The following is a 20,728-nucleotide window of genomic DNA, read 5'->3' as shown; positions in this document are numbered from 1 at the left end:
CTACCAGTATGACATTTATGATACAAATATGCTTATAAAAGAAAGATATTGAACCAACATTTCTCGTGTGAAGCATATTAAAAGATACAAGGGTGCAAGAATCCTTATCAATTTACGGAAATCAAATTACCTTCTCATGCATTTTATTAAACGTTTTATGTGCCGCGAGTAAGGCTACCTTACCAGACCGCACTTTTTTAGAGTGATCATTGATAACAGTAGTTTAGACAGAATATCTGTGATGAATAAACACCTGGCAGCTAAAGCTTATTTTGCAAAACATTACAGAAATTGAGAAATAATATTAAACATTTAGAACTGGTAAAATTAGATAAGATATGCAACACATCCGTTAATTAAGATACTAACTCCAATTACTCGGTCTTGAGACATTGGTTGATATTTCACCGGGTATGATCGTTCCCAAGTATAGACGTACGTTTACGCACATATTAGCGAGCTGCTTTCAGCTATTACAAATAGGAGGATTTTAGTGGGGAAGCATTACCATTATATGCTAAATTGTTTCAGGCAACTTAGCAAGTATTTATTCAGCTATTATGAACATATTTGCCGTTTCAAGTCATTTCGAATCTACTCAATGTATTGTGATCTTTCTTTCATTGTAGTCTGATAAAGGTTCGAAAAGAATTCTTACAATTTGTAAACGATGCTTAGGAGAACTGCGTTGAGTGTTAATTTATATATGCGAAGATGTACAAACCAGCATTTTTTACCAACAATCACATCGGTTATATCCTTATGCAGCCATGTACATACGTGATTTGTGAACCTCGCTGCTATCTTCGTAAAATCATTTATAAGTAAGCGCGGTTGAAGAGCACCAACTCGCCAATACACCGAAAGGACAAATTAACGCGCCAGTAGGATAGATACCAGCACACCGGAAAGAAATGGCAGAAATCAGCCACCTTATAGTATAGATACGATATGCATATGATACTTTGTATGAATAATAGAAACAGAAGCTTAGTAAAACAATAAAGAGTAAAGATCTTGAAGGCTAACGGGGTTTTCAAGATGCAGACGCAGTCTTCTTGTGAAACACATGTTGTGTATATACTTAACAGTAGATGAGGACCCCACTCTTTAGTTATCCTTACTCTGTCGAAAGGGATGCAACGTTGAGGAGAAGTCTGTAAATATCTACCGTAGGCTACATGAAAAACAAATGGGTGTCATGTTATACCAGTGAGTGAACGATATTACATACCTATTAAAACTATAAGTCACAAGGAGAAAACTGAAAAATAGGTATATACACTGCCAGCAAAGTCTTGATATTTATACTTATTAAAGTTATATAAGTTGCCAGTCAATCAGTATACAGATTCTAAGAATACTAATTGTAAAGTAAAACCATAGGAAAGCTAAAATGACGATGTTTTACCACTTCTGTAAGCACACTTATTTTCGGTGAACATTTAATAAATTGATCTTACGGTTTCCTGGTAAGTTTTTCTGCTAATTTGTCATCAAAGAGTAACCTTCCGTCTAATCTGAGTACGATGAGACACTGTGTATAGTAACTTACGGTAATTAAGTAACGACTTTATTTGGGATGGATGACATATTTGGTGAACCAGTTTTAAATAGGGTAAATTTCATTCTGCCAAATTCCAAATAAAGCCCATTTATCATTAAAACAATTCAGTTGAGAAAATCAGCACATTGGGACAATTATAATGAGATCTAATAATAAGCAATGCTTTTTTTCTGATGTAAGAAAGAAACACTAAAATAGTGATCCCGGTGGAGCTTGAATTCACACCATGAATAAAATGAATAACCACCAGCGAAGAGTATTTAAAATGAGTTTTGATGATTTATCTAAAAATAGCAATTGATTGCTTGAGGACCCTTTTTATACAAAACTCGTTTCAAAAAATCTTTTACAAATAATCGCTAATATTAGGCCATACTCCACCACCTGTACGATTTGGGGTTTCATGAGCTGATTTTACAGTTTATTTGAGTGAAAATGTTTTTCTCTTGCATCAGACATGACCCCCCCCCCCCCCCCCCCCCCCCCCCCCCCCCCCCCCCCCCCCCCCCCCCCCCCCCCCCCCCCCCCCCCCCCCCCCCCCCCCCCCCACACACACACACACACACACACACACACTCCCCCACACTTTTTCATTTGAATTTTAGCACTGAATATGTGCCTCATGAAAATAAAAGTTACAGAGATCTAGAATTGGGCCTTGAGTGAGTTGCAGCCATTTGAATTTTCTCAGTTCTATATTGAATAAAGAAGACCAGCAATTTAGTGTGCCCTTGCCATAAAGCAGCCTAAACTGAAAAAGTTACTTCCCTTTTCTCCAGTTTGTAAACAGCATCCTTCAGGAGAGATAAGCTAGTAGTGTCTTGTGCATTTGTGCAGAAAGATCGGAAAATGCTGATATTGAGGGCAATAGTGTGTAGGGTTGTGGGGTTGTATCCTCCACATTAAAAATTCCCTCCCTTATTTCAAGTCACGCCATTTGTAACCAGCATTAAGAATAGAACCGAAACCTTGTGCATTTTATACATAAAGGTCGAAAAATGCATACTTTCTGTAAGAACGAAAGGAGTATAAAAGCTTTTAGGTTCTAGGGAAACAGTTTTATACATGTTACATTTGTATATCAGTAGTAATAAGGAAACTAGTAAGGAAATGCACAAGTACTCGGACAGTCGGATATAATTTAGTTATTAATATTTTACCACATAAATAAACACATTTCCTGTGTATATCCACTTTCATAAGTGTTTCATTGGAGTTATTCAAAAATATTTATGGATTAATGATACAGTGCTTTAGGGTATAGGAGAGATGGCGTGACATCATGCATCAATACCTGTTTATCTGGTGGTTGGCAAAACAAATGTTTTTACATCGTTTGTGTATGGGATCGGAATTTTTAATTTTTAATTACTTTTTCGCTCATTTATGGATTTTCAAATTTCAAAAAGTTTTGAAATACTTACAATTTTCATATTCAAATATTTTTTATAAATGAATAACCGTTTTAGAAAAACACTGTAAGTTAAGCGTTCATAATTAATCCATTTTATTTCGAAGTAACAATAAAAAATAATTAATAAATTGCTTGTTTTATAACCTTTCCATTGATAAAAAAAATATTGATATAATTTATGTTTTAAGAAAGTTTAGGCTGTTAGAAGGCAGAAAATAGAATTGATCTGTATACTAACACCATCTCTCCAGTCCTATAGAGGATAGGTTGATACATTTTGTATTTTAGGCCTGAATTATTGTATAAATTTTCATATCATTCTTTTACTGGCATGCAGACAGACATTCTGACATACATTTTAAATGTTTGCTTGTGTTATATTTCATTTGTCATCAAATGAAAATTAAAGCTAGCCTTTACTGACTTAATCAGTGTGTACGTAAAAAACATCAGTGAATGAAAACTACTTGATAGAAATTTAAAAAGCTGAATGTTTTTGAAAAGAGAATACATTATTATTCTGATTTATAGTAAAAAAAGTCTTGGGAAGATTGTATGTGGATTTTAAATTTATAATGGAAAAAATGGCCAAAGCTATCCTGTACACCCTAAATCAACGCATATGTAAACAATGGCATGGGAAGAAAAAACGCATGATTTTGAAAAGAATAGCTGTTTACTGTCTGATATACAGAAGAAAAACTACTAAATTTCATTTCTTTAAATTGGAATGCAGAAAAAATTAGTTAGCTATACCCTAAAGCACTGTAACAGCCTTGCTGTTGAGTTAACCGTTTAGCAACATGTTTAGAGTGTCCTGTAGATCAAGAGGTCCAGGGTTTGATCCACGGTAGATACTTTGGTATTTTCTACCCCAGAAGCTCTGAAAAGTGAAGGGAAGAAGTGTAGTGATAGAAGATTTATAGACCACCACCAACAGCTTTGCTGTTAAGTCAACCGTTTAGCAATGTGGTTAGAGTGTCTAGAGTGGTTGGGGGTTATAGGAATGGTTTCCGTTCATCCGTCTGTAACAATTGTGTCCGCTCTAAACAACTTAAACGCCTTGAGGGATTTTCATGAAACTTTGGTCAAATGATCACCTCATCAAGACAATGTGCAGAACTCATGAGTCAGCCATGTTGGCTCAAGGTCAAGGTCACAACTCAAGGTCAAAGGTTTGAGTCTTCCATTTTGTGTCTGCTCTGTATCTCCTAAACCCCTTGAAGGATTTTCATGAAAGTTGGGTCAAATGATCACCTCATCAAGACAATGTGCAGAACTCATGAGTCAGCCATGTTGACTCAAGGTCAAGGTCACAACTCGAGGTCAAAGGTTTGAGACTTCCATTTTGGACTACAAAATATACTTAACAACGTCAATGCTTCCACCCAATATCATTAACCCTTTCACCATCCATAACAGCGGCGGGGGATATAGCTGTCTTTCAGACTGCCTTGTCTCTCCAGATTTACTTTTATTTAATATATCAAAACATACAGACATAAAACCAAACAAGCCAGACAGATTTATTTGTAAAACATTAAAAGACAATTAAACTCATTCAATCAGTATACAAAAACTTAATCAATCAGTTTACAAATCAAAAAGCCATGACTCACACAATAATACAGCTGAAAACATCTGTTTATTTTCTTCTAGTGAGATTTTTTCTTCTTGCCCAAGTAGAAAAAGTTTTGCTTTACGGAACAAAAAGTTATTTTAAATGTTGAAAATACAGTATTCTGAATTATTTGAAATATTAGAGAGACAATAAAATGAGCCGCATCATGAGAAAACCAACATAGTGCATTTGCGACCAGCGTGGATCCAGACCAGCCTGCGCATCCGTGCAGTTTGGTCAGGATCCATGCTGTTCGCTTTCAAAGCCTATTGCAATTAGAGAAACCATTAGCGAACAGCATGGCTCCAGACCAGCCTGCAAATGCGTTATGTTGATTTTCTCATGGTGCGGCTCAAATGAGTTTTGAACAAATGTTTTACCCCACATCTTTCTTATTTTATCAAATTTTATTTTGATTATGGAAGTTTTGTGTTTTGATAGCCTTACTCGTGTATCTTATTGGGATGATTTATTAAATATAACCTAATACTTTATAGTTGCAATCCCTTTAAGGTAGCTACAAGTAAAAAAGTATCCCACTGTCCTAAGTATTCTATTAGACCAGTATTTTAACTGAATACTCTTTTCATTTGAAGAGTTGCAAGTTACTGAAATGCATGGTGTAAAACTTTGAAACTCATTGCTTTGTTAAAACTGACTGATCATCTCTTATAATTATAATACAACTATTCAAGCATTATGGTTAGTTACTGGAAACAAATGAACCTCACAAAAATCCCCATCTTTCAAATTAAGACCTGAATCACACAGCGAGCCCTTAAAGAAACTTCAAGTCTTGAATCACACAATGAACTATGAATCAAACAATTTTCTTGATCTTGTGGGATGCTCTTATGTCAAAACTTAAGGTTACATTCACAATAATACCAGACTGTTCACTTCATCAGTTTAATATGTTGTTTTGTTTTTTCCTCAGTGGTATACTGCTTAATCTTCTGTGTTTTGACTTTTCATTATTTTCTATATCCAGATATGTGCAATAAAAGGAAGCTTGGCGAGTGACGGAAACAATATACCTCAAGGTAAGTTTAGTACTGTTGGACTAGACTAATGTAAGGTTCAGAGCAGGAATAGCTTTTTCAAAATGTCATCTTTGTTTTGGAAATATATGTCAAAGATGCCCTAATTTGCACTTTGAAGCCTATAAAGGGATCTTCCAAGGAGTTTTTTTAAGGGACTGAAGCAGATAATGTGTTGTGGAAAAGAATGCATGTGGAATGAAGTTATTTTTCTTGTAATGCATTATGGCAATATGGCTGTCTAAAGATACCATGGTTTGGGTTATGGCTGTCTAAAGACACCAGGGTCTATGTTGTGGCATAAAAAATAGCATGGTCTGGGTTATGGCTGTCTTAAAAGACACCATGGTCTGTGTTCTGGCATAATGGCTGTCTAAAGATACCATGGTCCTCATAATTGCTGTCTAAAGATACCATGGTCAACGTTTTGGTGTCATGGCTGTGTAAGGGCTTTGTGGCCTTGAAGGCTGGTAGTGTTCAAGACAGTCCTGGACAGAATTAACAACCAAACTACCTACTCATTACTTACTCACCTGCATTAACTATTAACAAGGCACAACGATGTAAGGCCTAAATCCGGACAAGAGTCAAAGTGAATACTTTTTCCAACACTTTTGACCATAGTAAATGTATTACCTTTAAATGGACACACACAACAGTATTTTAGCCTTTACCCCACTTAATTTCTAAAATGGACTGGTCAGTCATTCTGTTTGGGCAGTACCGGTTATGATTCAAATTGGTGTTTACTGAAAATTTACTGACTGAATAGCGAAAAGTGCAGACCATGAAAAATAATAGTACTTTAGATCAGATTTATAAAATTTCAACTTAGATACTTTATACAGGTTGATAATCTGTTTAAAAAAAGTGTTGTAGCCAGCCTGCTTAGCTCAATAGGGAGAGTGTATATCTACAGATCGCAGGGGCATGAGTTCAATCCTCTGGCAAGGCGTTTGTTCTCTGTGAGGATTTGATGACAGATGTTGTATCTTAAATCATTTGGTCTCCACCTCTGATTGCCCACCATTACATAACTGAACAGGACTAAACCCAAAACAAACACAAAACAAAACAAAAATGTTGTCATGGTGTACATGACAAGGCATGCCCCTTTAAGTTTAAATTGTATTTAATTTACATCAATTGTAAATTATCACATGCTTGTCCATTATGTCTACATTAATTATAACTGAGACATATACATGTACTTACCTTAATCTCACAGTTTTCGACACAGTAAAAGTGACAACAGAATATTAAATGACTACAGTTAAAACATTAACCATAAATATTTTACTGGTTGTACCTATGCAATGTTAATTTGAACAATATATTTACAATTAATGCCTTAAGTTTTGATATAGATGAATTTTGACAATATTGTAAATGCACTCAAATCACCAAGAATGAAAACTTACTGGGCAGAAGTTTCTTAAGTCTAGTTCAGTTCAGAACTATTAACTTCGATATTTTGTATTTCCCATTTTGTATTACCTGATACACTGATTAGCGGCACAGTTTATAGGACCGATGTTTGAGTGGTATCGTGGTCAGTTAATTAAGTAATTAAGACTTTGTTGTAGAAATGACTTCCCAATGTAATTCAGAAGTTGAGGACGAATGACTAACACAAATTGTCTCCTGTGAAATCCTTTGGGACAACGGGACAACGTTCGTTTTGCCAAACCCTGGAATTGTACTTAATTGCCTCTTTTACAATGTGAGCAGGCACAATTGATAATGAGATTAAGCAGTTATTGCTTTAAATGCTACATAAGGTATTGTAAAACTCCAACAAAAAATCCAGAAAACTACCTTAAGAAAATTTTAATTTAGATGGAATTCTTTATATTTATTTATTTCCGTGTCAGAAAGTATATATATTTTCATATGCATTAACTAAAAATATTTGTTTGTAAAAAAGTAAATACCGGTACCCTTAATCCTTACCCTACTAAATTTCTGTAATGAACTTGTCCATCTTTCAATTTGTACAGTACCATTTACTGTTAAAAGGGGTGCTTACCAAAAAGATACTGACTGAATGGGGAACAGTGCAGATCATGATCAGAGTGCATGGATGTGCAGGCTAATCATGATCTACACTGGTCGCAGAGGCAGACTCAGTCGTGTCCAGCTACAAGGGTTAAAATATAAAATCAGTAAGAATTTTGTAATCTTTTTAGGGAGAACATCATACTGTTAGGAGAAATTTTAGTATTTCTCAAAATTTACAAAGAAGTTTTTTCCCAGAATTTTAGCAATTGTATTAAACATAAATGGGTACTATGCATGGATTTTTATGGTACATTAACAAATAGTTATTATTACAAATACAGTAATGTGCAATAAATTCCTCCTGTTTTAGACAAAAATTTACTGTGTAACTAACACACTATTTCTATATTTTATGGGCTACAACAGTGTTTTTTTTTTCCCAAACAAATAGAATTGCTGCTAGTCTGTGTTTTAACTGTAAATTAACAAAATGTGTAATGAAAAAATAAAAAAAAAACATTTTCTGAATTGAATATTAGTAACAAATAAAAGTGTTTTTAAATATCTGAAGAAATTCGACAAAAATCGCAGGTACGCCCCTTTAAACATGGGCTAGACAACAAGCTGCAAGCTAGTCTTTAACCCAATAGAAAATGCTGATCTTTCTTTGTATATATGTAACTAAACTAAGATATATAATGATGATTAAACATGGCATTTATTAAGTAATTTACAACATAATACCAGAATCCTAATATTTTATCCAGGCCTCCTACCACAGTAACATAGAGTTATAATTTCAATAAATGTCTAGTTAACTAGCAGCAAGTGGTTCGTGATTAGATTTAAATAGCATCCCTTCGTAATGATTTATTCGAAAGATAAAGTAAAAATATTGGATTTTGTTTGATAATCTTTAACTCTTCACTCAATCATGGATACATGCATGGGTAGCAAATTATTTTTTTTTTGAGATTTAACTGCACAAAATGTTGATTAAAATCTTCAAGTTGATAAAAATGTTTGATATTTGATGTTTAACTTTATAATGTAAGAACATTTCCGTTGTTATATATATATATTTTTATATATTTTAAGCAAGCATAAAAAAAGAAAAAGAGAAAGATGTAGAAGCGATGTAACCCGTGCATATTTTATGGTCTTCAGTAAGGAGTACATTATAATACAGTGAAACTCATCTATATCAAACAGTATCAGACCAGGGCAAAAAGTACAGTTTGAAGCTGGGGCTCTGTCAGATAAGGTCAAACACAGTGTGTTTAAGTTATTAAAGTTAGAGATTAAAATTTTCAGACAGTATTTAATTGAGTTTACATTTCATGGTTAAGGTCAGTGTAACACAAAGTTTGTGTTTCTTTTTGCAGCCAACAAAAAGAAGAGAGAAAATGCCAATCATTGTTGAGGGAAAAGATTATACCTTTATTACGCTGATCGCGGACTTAGACCACTTGACATGTGGTATAAGACAGAATTATCGCACTTCCATGCTTTAATATACGGCATTTATAAACATAAATATTAGCACGGTGGCTTTTGTTGCATACTGTGCTAGGTCATATGTAACTATTTAATCAGGTTCGATTTTTCTCATGAGTGACAGCATTGAATGTAATGTTTAAATTTTCATTCAGCTATTTAACTTCTAGTTGTTATTGTCCCTTTTTCTGTTACCAAAATTGATACAAAAATTACAGTGTTTGGTTCAGCATAAAAACAGACCATCACTGTTTTGTTAAATGAACTCAATTAGTTTTCATCAGTGCACTGGTTTGTACAGTCACGCTGAGTTAAATACGTATTTGACGAAAATTTCCAGATTTTCTTTCAAGCTATTTGGGTGGTACTAATTGGTGTAAAAAATAAGTTTGTAAAACATAATAAGAAGGTATGGAATTATTAAGTAAGAGTCTCAAATTTAATTCAGATATCGAAATAGGTTATTTTTCCGACAGATCAGATTGCGGGAGATAGGAAAGGGTGTCAGATAAACTGTTTGTTAAGCAATTGTTACATAATTATACTATCTTTCATTGCATTACAGGTATGTTAAAGGTATTAAACCTTTGATAATTGCACCCCAGTTCTGTCCCATCATTATTAACCTCTCGTATTTGAAACTTTTGACTCAAAATTTTAATCAAAGTGGCTTGATGTGGAGCATAATAATATATCCACTTTATAACATATAGTAAAATAGTGTATCCGCATTAGAGTATAAAAAGTGTATCAGCTTTAAAGTATAATTGTGTGTCAACTAGTGTTAAAGGGACTGGCCTCCAGATCGTTCGACAAAAATGTTTTTTTCTTAGATATCTGGAAATAAATGCTATATTTCTTAAGAAGGCTTTAAAACTTAATTACTGACAAACTATAATGTTATGGAAACACATGAGAATTTGCTGTTTTTACTACTTTTTACGATGAAAATCAAAAAGCATTTGTAACGCTTTAGACCAGGTAAACTATCTCGATTATAAATATCTATATTTTGAATTCATAATTCACTAATTCCGCTACAGCGCTAGTGGTTATGACGACGGGAAAATGTCTTTATTGCCGCGGAGGTCCTGGGTTTGATTCCTGACGCGGTCATCTTTTTTTCTTGATTTGGAATTTTTATTATATTTTAGAAACTAAAATTCATATTCTAATGTTCATAATATGACCAAACTTCAATTTGAGAGAAAGATTATCTTTAGCCAAATCTGGAGGTCAGTGCCTTTAACTTTATATTATAAATAGTATATCAGCTAATATAGTAGAAATAGTGTATAAATGATGCAGCAACTTTGGATCTACTTAGAGTTATAATATTGTATCATTTTCAGAATATAAAGAGTGTCACAACTTTATTGTATTTAAGAAATAATAAATATGTGCCTATATTTTATTAACTGATAAAATTATTGGAACATATTTATTATTTCGATTCTAACCACGTAAATTCTTCGCATTTTACAGCACTACATTTTAGCGCGATTGTCATTCGGCTGGCCATATGCTATTATAAAAACCTCCCCACAAATGGAAAGCTTTGCATCAAACGGAATTTTCCGATATTCAGTAAATTTTAATTAAAGTATTAAGTAGTTATTGCCGTGAAAATGTTATTTTCAATAACATCAAAGGTCGGATATAGAAATCAGAGGTAAATACTTAATTCAAGGTTTATATATGCAGTTTCTAAAAATAGTACACGTCACCTACATGATGGCACTGAAACATACACGCCAGAACATTGCGGCGGCATATAAACACGTAAAAACTTGAGTCTGGAAGATTGGAAAATTAATTATAATTTATTTACTGTCAAAGTAGAATCTAGTTGACATTTGTGGTGCCTACAACGCAGAAATTGTAAACTACACACACGACCAGACATAGATGCACTGGTGTTGAAGTTGAAACTTACCGGGCTGAAACATATTCTTACGGTAAAATATAAACAAATAAATTCATCAGTTAGATATTGTTTGTTTCAGAAAATTTGATGTACTTTTTATTACTACTACATAACACTGAAAAAGTCGAGTATTTAGTCGGTATATAACGGAAGCAGAGTAGAATCTCAGTCGTGTTACAATCGTAGGGCGGAATGGAAGAGCTATATTTTATCGTAGATTCATGTATAGGCGATTTCGTTATGTTTATATAGCAACTGCTGCGGATCGTGTTAGAATATAGAATAAAAAGTGTGGCAAGTTTATAGTATAAATAATGTAACAACTTTATAGTATATATTTTGAAGCAAGTTTATAGTATAAATAATGTAACAACTTTATAGTATATATTTTGAAGCAAGTTTATAGTATAAATGGTGCAGCAACTTTATATCATATATATTGAGGCAGTTTTATAGTTTCAATGGTACAGCAACTTTATATTATATATGTTGAGGCAATTTTATAGTATAAATGGTGCAGCAGCTTTATAGTATTAAAGGTTATTAAAGGTATTAAATGAATGTTCATAGTATAAATTTAATGAAGCAAATTTATACTCTAAATGATACAGCAAATTTATTTTATAAATGTTGCAGCACTTTTATAGTATGAATGTTGAAGAAGTATTATAGTATAAATGTTGAAGCACTTTTATGGTATAAATTAAGGTTGAAGCAGTTTTATAGTATAAATGTTGAAGCACTTTTTAGCTCACCTGAGCACGAAGTGCTCAAAGGTGAGCTTTTGTGATCGCCTTGTGTCCGTCGTTGTCCGTCAGTCGTCACTAATTTGACTGTTAACACTCAATAAAATCTTGGACGAGTTCGATATTGGGTCATCTGGGGTCAAAAACTAGGTCACCAGATCAAATCAAAGGAAAAGCTTGTTAACACTCTAGAGGTCACAATTTTGGCCCAATCTTAATGAAACTTGGTCAGAATGTTACCCTCAATGAATTCTTGGACGAGTTCGATATTGGGTCATCTGGGGTTAAAAACTAGGTCACCAGGTCAAATCAAAGGAAAAGCTTGTTAAGACTCTAGAGGTCACAACTTGGGCCCAGTCTTGATTAAACTTGGTCAGAATGTAACCCTCAATGAAATCTTGGATAAGTTTGATATTGGGTCAACCGGGGTCAAAAACTAGGTCACCAGGTCAAATCAAAGGAAAAGCTTGTTAACACTGTAGAGGCCAGATTTATGACTATATCTTCATGAAACTTGGTCAGAATGATGATCTATAGGTCAAGTTCAAATCTGGGTCAGGTGGGATCAAAAACAAGGTCACTAAGTCAAATCAAAGGAAAAGCTTGTTAATACTCTAGAGGCCACATTTATGACTGTATCTTCATGAAACTTAGTCAGAATGTTAATCTTAATGATCTCAAGGTCCAGTTTGAATCTGGGTCATGTAGGATCAAAAACTAGGTCACCATGTCAAATCAAAGGAAAAGCTAGTTTACACTGTAGAGGCCACATTTATGACCGTATCTTTAGGTCCAGTTCGAATCTGGGTCATGTAGGGTCAAAAACTAGGTCACCGGGTCAATTTAAAGGAAAAGCTATTTAACACTTTAGAGGCCACATTTATGACCATATCTTAATGAAACTTGGTCAGAATGAAAATCTTGATGATCTTTAGGTCAATAGGTCAGGTGAGCAATACAGGGCCTTCATGGCCCTCTTGTATAGTATAAAGGTTACAGCAGTTTTATAGTATGAATGTTACAGCAGTTTTATAGAATAATGTGGAAGCACTTTTATAGTTAAGTCTCTCCCCCCCCCCCCCCCCCCTCTGGGGGAGACATATTGTTTATGCCCAGTCCGTCCGTCCGACACACTTCATTTCCGATCAATAACTGGAGAACCATTTGACATAGAACCTTCGAACTTCATAGGGTGGCAGGGCTTATGGAGGAGATGACCCTTATTTTGGGGTCACTCTGTCAAAGGTTAAGGTCACAGGGGCCTGAACATGGAAAACCATTTCCGATCAATAACTTGAGAATCGCTTGACCCAGAATGTTGAAAACTCATAGGATGATTGGTCATGCACAGTAGATGACCCTATTGATTTTGGGGTCACTCTGTTAAAGGTCAAGGTCACAGGGGCCGGATCATGGAAAACCATTTCCGATCAATAACTTGAGAACCACTTGATTTAGAATGTTGAAACTTCATAGGATGATTGGATATGCGTAGTAGATGACCCCTATTGATTTTGGGATCACTCTATTAAAGGTCAAGGTCACAGGGGACTGAACATGGAAAAACATTTCTGGTCAGTAACTTGAGAACTACTTGACCCAGAATTTTGAAACTTCATAGGATGATTGGACATGCAGAGTAGATGACCCCTACTGATTCTGGGATCACCTGATCAAAGGTCAAGGTCACAGGGGCTTGAACATGGAAAACAGTTTCCAATTCATAACTTGAGAACCACTTAGCCCAGAATGTTGAAACTATGTGGAATGATTGGACATGCCAAATAGATTATTCCTATTGCATCCAGCCACCAGTGTTGCTTAGACTTTTGCTTCAGTCCCCTATTGACTTCCTGCCTATATGACTATGCATTGGGGGAGACGTGCGCTTTTCTACAAAAGCATCTTCTAGTTTAATGGCTGAAGCGGTTTTATAGTATAAATGTTGAAGCACTTTTATAGTAGAAAGGTAACAGCAGTTTTATAGTATGAATGTCGAAGCAATTTTATAGTATAAAATTAATGTTGAAGCACTTTTATAGTTTAATGGTTTAAGCACTTTTATAGTATAAATGTTGAAGCACTTTTATAGTATAAATGGTGCAGCAATTTAATAGTATAAATGATGCAGAAGTTTTATAGTATAAATGTTGCTGAAATTTAATAGTATAAATGGTGCAGCATCTTCAAAGTATAAATGTTGAAGCACTTTTAAAGTATAAAGGTTGAAGCAGTTTTATAGTATAAAGGTTGAAGCGGTTGTTTAGTATAAATGGTGCAGCAGCTTTATAGTACTAAAGATGCAGCATGTTCATAGTATGAATATTGCAGCAGCTTTGTAGTATAGATGTTGAAGAAATTTTATAGTACAAATGTTGAAACAGTTTTTATGGTGCAGCAGTTTTATACTATAAATGTTTAAGCAAGTTTATAGTATAAATGTTGAAACAACTTAAAAGTTTAAATGTTGCACCAATTTTATAGTATACATGACACAGCAACTTTATAGTATTAAAGGAGCAGTATCTTCATAGTATAAATGGTGAAGCAACTTCATATTATAAATGTTAAAGCATTTTTATAGTGTAAATGATGCAGAAGTTGTATAGTATAAATGGTGCAGCAGCTATATTAAGGTATTAATGGTGTAGCATCTTCATAGTATAAATGATGCAACAATTTTATACTATAAATGTTGAAGCAAGTTTATGGTATAAATGTTGAAGCAGTTTTATAGTATAAATGTTGAAGCAGTTTTATAGTATATATGTTGAAGTGATTTTATGATATTAATGGTGCAGCAGCTTTATAAATATTAAAAATGGTTCAGTATCTTTAAAGTATAAATGTTAAGCACTTTTATAATATATAACACAGTTAAAACAGTATAAAAGTTGAAGCAGCTTTATAGTATAAATGTTGCAGCAATTTTTTAGTATAAAGGTTGAAGCAATGTTTTAGTATAAATGTTGAAGCAATTTCATAGTATAAATGTTGAAGCAATTTCCTAGTATAAATGTTGAAGCAGTTTTATGGTATAAATGGTGCAGCATCTTCATAGCATAAATGTTCAAATAATTTTATAGTATAAATGGTGAAGCTATTTTATAGGATATAAGTTGAAGCAATTTTATAGCATAAATGGTGTAGCAGTGTTAAAGCAATTTTATAGTATAAATGTTGAAACAATTTTGAAGTATAAATGGTGCAGCAATGTTATAATAGATATATAGTGTATCCACTTCAAAGTATAAGTAGTGTAACATCTTTATAGTGTTAATGGTACAGTAGAAATAGTGTATTTTCTAAAGATATAAATAATATGTTGATTCTTGTCAAACCACCAAGAGGAAAATAATTGTTGCATAGGAATCAAACACAAAACTAAATGGCTAAACTTCATTAAAACCTATAATCCACCTTTAAGTGCTTTTATTTGTTGCATTTCTCACTACAAAGAGAAATATGCAGTAATTACTGATCAGAAACCTGGCGTATCTGTAAACAATTAAGTTTTAATGCTGAAATGATACATAAATATACCACAGAAAACATCATTTTACACTAGGGAACAACAGCTTGTATTATTAATTATAACCACAAACTGGTTTAACACTTGAAATGGTTTTGAAGAATGCATAATTTTCAAACACTTCTTTCAAGCATGTCTGGGTGTAGACTCTTCAGTAAATGGAGGCTGATTAGCTGAAACTTTGATAAAGAATGCTGGGATAATCACATAAGATTATCTTTTTAATACATGATAAATTTTTCTTAGATTGGGATGATTTTGTGGCAGGCTTGTTGCTGTTTGAAGTCCTTTCAGATGTTATTTGTTGAAAAAAAAATTGCATATTGCAAATTTAAAGATGTTGTTGATGAAAAGATAAAAGATTTATTTCACTTTATTAAAATTCTCTGATTAGCATATTTTTGCGGTCAGCATTGCTGAGAATTCTGCTGGTTAAATGAATTTTATGATACTTAAAATTTCATGCTAGCAGATAGTTTGAGATGTCATATGTGTACGGGTACACTTTACTTAAATTGGCAGATTAAAGAAGTTTAGAGCACTTCATTTTTCACCTTCTTGAAATTTAAACCTTCAGAATCTGACTCTGAACTTCGAAAGATATAATTTTTAGCTTGACTATAAGAAGTATGGGGACCTATCTTACTCAACTTGGCATAGGCTTCCTTCCGCGTCCGCACCTTGGTTAAGCTTTGGTGCACTTTCTCTTTACCTCTTTATTACTTGATGGATTTGCTTCAAACTTAATATAAATATTCCTCCTCATCATCCACATCATATGGCACAACTCTCTCACAAATATTTCATGAATTATCCCCCATTTTTACTTAGAATTTCAGGTTAAAGTTTTGGTGCACTTTCACTCTATCTGTGACAGTTATTATGTCTCCCCCTAAACCCAAACTCCCCCTCCACCCCACTGGGGGAGACATATTGATTTTGCCCTGTCTGTCCATCTGTCCGTCACACTTCATTTCCGATCAATAACTGGAGAACCATTTGACCTAGAACCTTCAATTTTGATAGGATGGCAGGGCTTATGGAGTGGACAACTGCTATTGTTTTTGGGGGTCACTTCGTCAAAGGTCAAGGTCACAAGGGCCTGAACATGGAGAACCATTTCCGATCAATAACTTGAGAACCACTTGACCCAGAATGTTAAAACTTCATAGGGTGGTTGGTCATGCAGAGAAGATTTGGGGTCACTCTGTTAAAGGTCAAGGTCACAAGGGCTGACATGGAAAACCATTTCCAATCAATAACTTGAGAACCACTTGACTCAGAATGGTGTAACTTCATAGGATGATTGGACATGCAGAGTAGATGACCCCTATTGATGTTGGGCTCTCTCGATCAAAGGTCAAGGTCACAGGGGCTTGAACATGGAAATCCATTTCCAGTCAGTAACTTGAGAACCACTTGACCCAGAATGTTTAAACTTCATAGGATGATTAGACATGCAGAGTAGATGACCCCTATTGATTTTTGGGGTCACTCTTTCGAGGTCAAGGTCGCAGCGGACAGAACATGGAAATCCATTTCTGGTCAATAACTTGAGAATCATTTGACATAGAACCTTCGAACTTCATAGGGTGGCAGGGCTTATGGAGTAGACAGCCCCTATGATTTTTTGGGTTACTCCATAAAAGGTCAAAGTCACAGGGGTCTGAACATGGAAATCCATTTCCAATCAATAACTTGAGAACCACTTGACCCAGAATGTGAAAACTTCATAGGATGATTGGTCATGCAGAGTAGATGACCCCTATTGATTTTGGGGTCAAGGTCAAGGTCACAGCAGACTGAACATGGAAATCCATTTGCAATCAACCTTCAAACTTCATAGGGTGATAGGACTTACAGAGTAGATGACCCCTATTGTTTTTGGGGTTAATGGTCAAGGTCACAGGGGGCTGAACATATAAAACGCTTTCCAATCAATTACTTGAGAACCACTTGACCCAGAATTTCTCAACAGAGGTTTTCTGTATGTATAAGTACAAATAAATACCGCCTCGGTAGCCTAGTGGTAGAGAGCCAGCTTCAAGTGCGTGAGGTCGCGGCTGCGTCATACCAAAGACGTTAAAAATGGTACTAGTAGCTTCCGATTGCTTGACACTCAGCATTAACAGGATAGTACTAGGACTGGTCAGCCCAGTGCCAGTATGACTGGGTGGGGAATCATGCCACGTGTGTCTACGACATGATATTCCAGTGAGGCAGCACTGTAAAGTTGGGCATTGAGCATAATGCTACAAGTAGACATCGTCAGTTATATGACTGAAAAATTGTTGAAAAAGATGTTAAACCCAAACACAGAAACATATATGCACACACACATGCATGCATTGACACATGCACGCACACACACTAGGTACAAATAAGCATATTAATATCTCAACCTCTGTGATATGTATTTATATGCATATAGGATTCATTATATTACAGTTGAACTTCAATGGCTCGAACTCGGATCTTTCGAACACCCGGGATCGCTCGAACTCTTTGCCCCGTCCAGAATTTATTCCTTCTTTATTCTATATAGTTCTATCTCGGATAGCTCGAACTTTGAAAATTCGAACTCTCGAACTCATTTGTTGGTCCCATCGGCTCAGTTACAGTGATAATTACACCTGTTCAGTCGAACAGACAATTTGTCGCCGGAATGGCTTGTGTTTACAAAGTTTTTCACACCTGCCTGACATTCGCCAAGCTTCCCCTTTAACCGGCGCATGCGTAATTTTCACACACCTATGTAATTAGCGTCGGTATACGATAAACAAATTAAACAAAGTGACTTTCGTTCACTGCAATGCTTTAGTGGGCTTTGATTATCACAAAAAAAATTATTGAAGATAATTGAGCAATGTCTGTCTATTTTTCTGCATAAAAACGGGAGATCTGATGTCAGTTTTCATACTGCTTTAGCATGGCTGAACAACTTAGTAAAGGACCCGAAAACAGGGGGATAGCTAAGTCGGCTACTGGAAAGCAAGGTACAGAACGAAAATTAGATCCCAAAACTTTAGAAACAAAATATAACGCCATCATCGAATTATTGTAATTATAATAATGTTTTATATGTGTTTTTTTTTCGTTTGAAAATAAATAATAAAAATTATTTTAGCGTTCGTTTTTTATTTATCATCTGTATCATACGCAAATTTTGGTAAAATATGACAATATATTGTGATATAAGGTTTGTAACACATCATGCTCTCGAATTCCCAAATTCAAAATGGCCGCCATTTGGATGGCTCGAACAAAGGAAAACTCGAACTAATTTCCACGGGACCCTCGAGTTCGAGCCATCGAAGTTCGACTGTATATCTGAAGGGTTTGAGATATTAAAATTCTGGACATTGCTACTTTAAGTGCAATTACATGTGGATAAAACACTTTCAGAACTGGTTTTGAAGATTAAAACCTGATGCATGATATTTTGTGTGCAAAAGATTCTGTTAATTTAATCTGATCTTTAGTTTTTGCATTATATGATTTTTAGCTCGACTAATCGAAGAATAGGGGACCTATCCTACTCGCCCCGGCGTCGGTGTGAGCGTGAGCATTAGTGTCACACAAATGTTAAAGTTTGCTTACCACCCCAAATATTTTCAAAGTCCATTGAGATATTGCTTTCATATTTTGCATACTTGTTTACCATCATGACCCCAGTCTGTAAAAAGGAGGAGGCAACTCTATCAAGCATTTTGACTGAAGTATGGCCCCTTTTTGACTTAGAATAAATGTTAAAGTTTGCATACCACCCCAAATATTTTCAAAGTCCATTGAGATATTGCTTTCATATTTTGCATACTTGTTTACCATCATGACCCCAGTCTGTAAATGGAGGAGGCAACTCTATCAAGCATTTTGACTGAATTATGGCCCCTTTACGACTAATATGCTTATTGTAATGTTAAAGTTTTACTCATTGCTTATATTATACTATCAAGCACTGAGAATAGTCGAGCGCGCTGTCCACTGACATCTCTTGTTGTAATATCCACCTGCTGTTTGGAAACAGTTCTTTTAGAATGGAAGTGTAAACAGAGTATTTTCTTCTAATTACCAAAGATTATAGACCTTTGTCTTTCTAAGATACAATAGACTTTTATCTTCATGGCACCTATCATTTTCAGAAAAAAATCAGCACTGAATAAAACTAACTAATCTTTTTGCCTGTGTGACTTTTCGGTTGTCATAAATAGTCCATATGATGTGCAGAAAATGTCATTTCTTGCAAAATAAAAAGCAAAAAAAAGCATTTATAAGAGTGTTAATTATCTAATCTGACTTTTTATTTACCTTGTGTAATTGTTAAAATTGATAAAATGTTGATAAGATAAAGGAAGAACTGGATAATTTCAGCGTTACTTTGTAAAAGGACACATTTAAGTCACCAGAATCGCATTTGATAAAACGGGGTACAGTATATCATATTGTTTGCAAGTAGAAGATTTTTATCTAAAAAAGTTCTGGACTCTGAATCATATTTTAATATCTTAGTAAATTATTGTTATTTTTTTTTGTTTGTTTTAGAATCATACTTGTCAATCTAATGTCAAATTTAAATGCAAACTTCTTAAACTATTTTTTACATTTTATCCTGCTTATTTGAATTATTTGACTGTTTGATTACTGCTTTTCTGTAACAGGGGTTTTTCAATCTTTTTTTAAAAAGACTACCATTAGTATTGTAGATCATTCTCAAGGACTCCAAGGATGATAATTGGACCTTTTTAGCTCACCTGTCACATAGTGACAAGGTGAGCTTTTGTGATCACGCAGCGTCCGTCGTCCGTCCGTGCGTCCGTCGGTCCGTCCGTGCGTAAACTTTTGGTCACATTTTTCGTGGGGTCTTTATGAAAGTTGGTGAGATTGTTCATCTTGATGATATCTAGATCAATTTCAAAACTGGGTCACATGCGGTCCAAAACTAAGTCAGTAGGTCTGAAAATAGAAAAACCTTGTGACCTCTCTAGAGGCCATATTTTTCATGGGATCTTTATGAAAATTAGTCAGAATGTTTACCTTGATGATATCTAGATCAAGTTTGAAACTGGGTCACGTGCGGTCAAAAACTAGGTCAGTAGGTCTAAAAATAGAAAACCATTGTGACCTCCCTCGAGGCCATAGTTTTCATGAGATGTTCATGAAAATTGGTGAGAATGTTCATCTTGATGATATCTAGGTCAAATTCGAAACTGGGTCAAGTGCGATCAAAAACTAGGTCAGTAGGTCTAAAAATAGAAAAACCTTGTGACCTATCTAGAGGCCATAGTTTTCATGAGATGTTCATGAAAATTGGTGAGAATGTTCACCTTGATGATATCTAGGTCAAGTTCAAAACTGGGTCACGTGCCTTCAAAAACTAGGTCAT

General features: G+C 34.6%; 1 protein-coding gene across 1 annotated transcript in view; it reads left to right on the top strand.

Annotated features, from left to right (window-relative positions):
* LOC123549083 (A disintegrin and metalloproteinase with thrombospondin motifs 18-like) overlaps positions 1-20,728 on the top strand; it is a 106,226-nt gene that overhangs the window by 2,822 nt on the left and 82,676 nt on the right. The window contains exon 2 of the mRNA XM_053546759.1: positions 5,594-5,645. Within this exon, the coding sequence (XP_053402734.1) occupies positions 5,594-5,645 (52 nt within the window). The remainder of the gene's footprint in view (positions 1-5,593; positions 5,646-20,728) is intronic.

Source organism: Mercenaria mercenaria, chromosome 6 (assembly GCF_021730395.1).
Source record: "Mercenaria mercenaria strain notata chromosome 6, MADL_Memer_1, whole genome shotgun sequence".
Taxonomy (NCBI): domain Eukaryota; kingdom Metazoa; phylum Mollusca; class Bivalvia; order Venerida; family Veneridae; genus Mercenaria; species Mercenaria mercenaria.
Note: the sequence above shows the minus strand (reverse complement) of the source record. Positions and strands in the feature narration are given on the sequence as shown.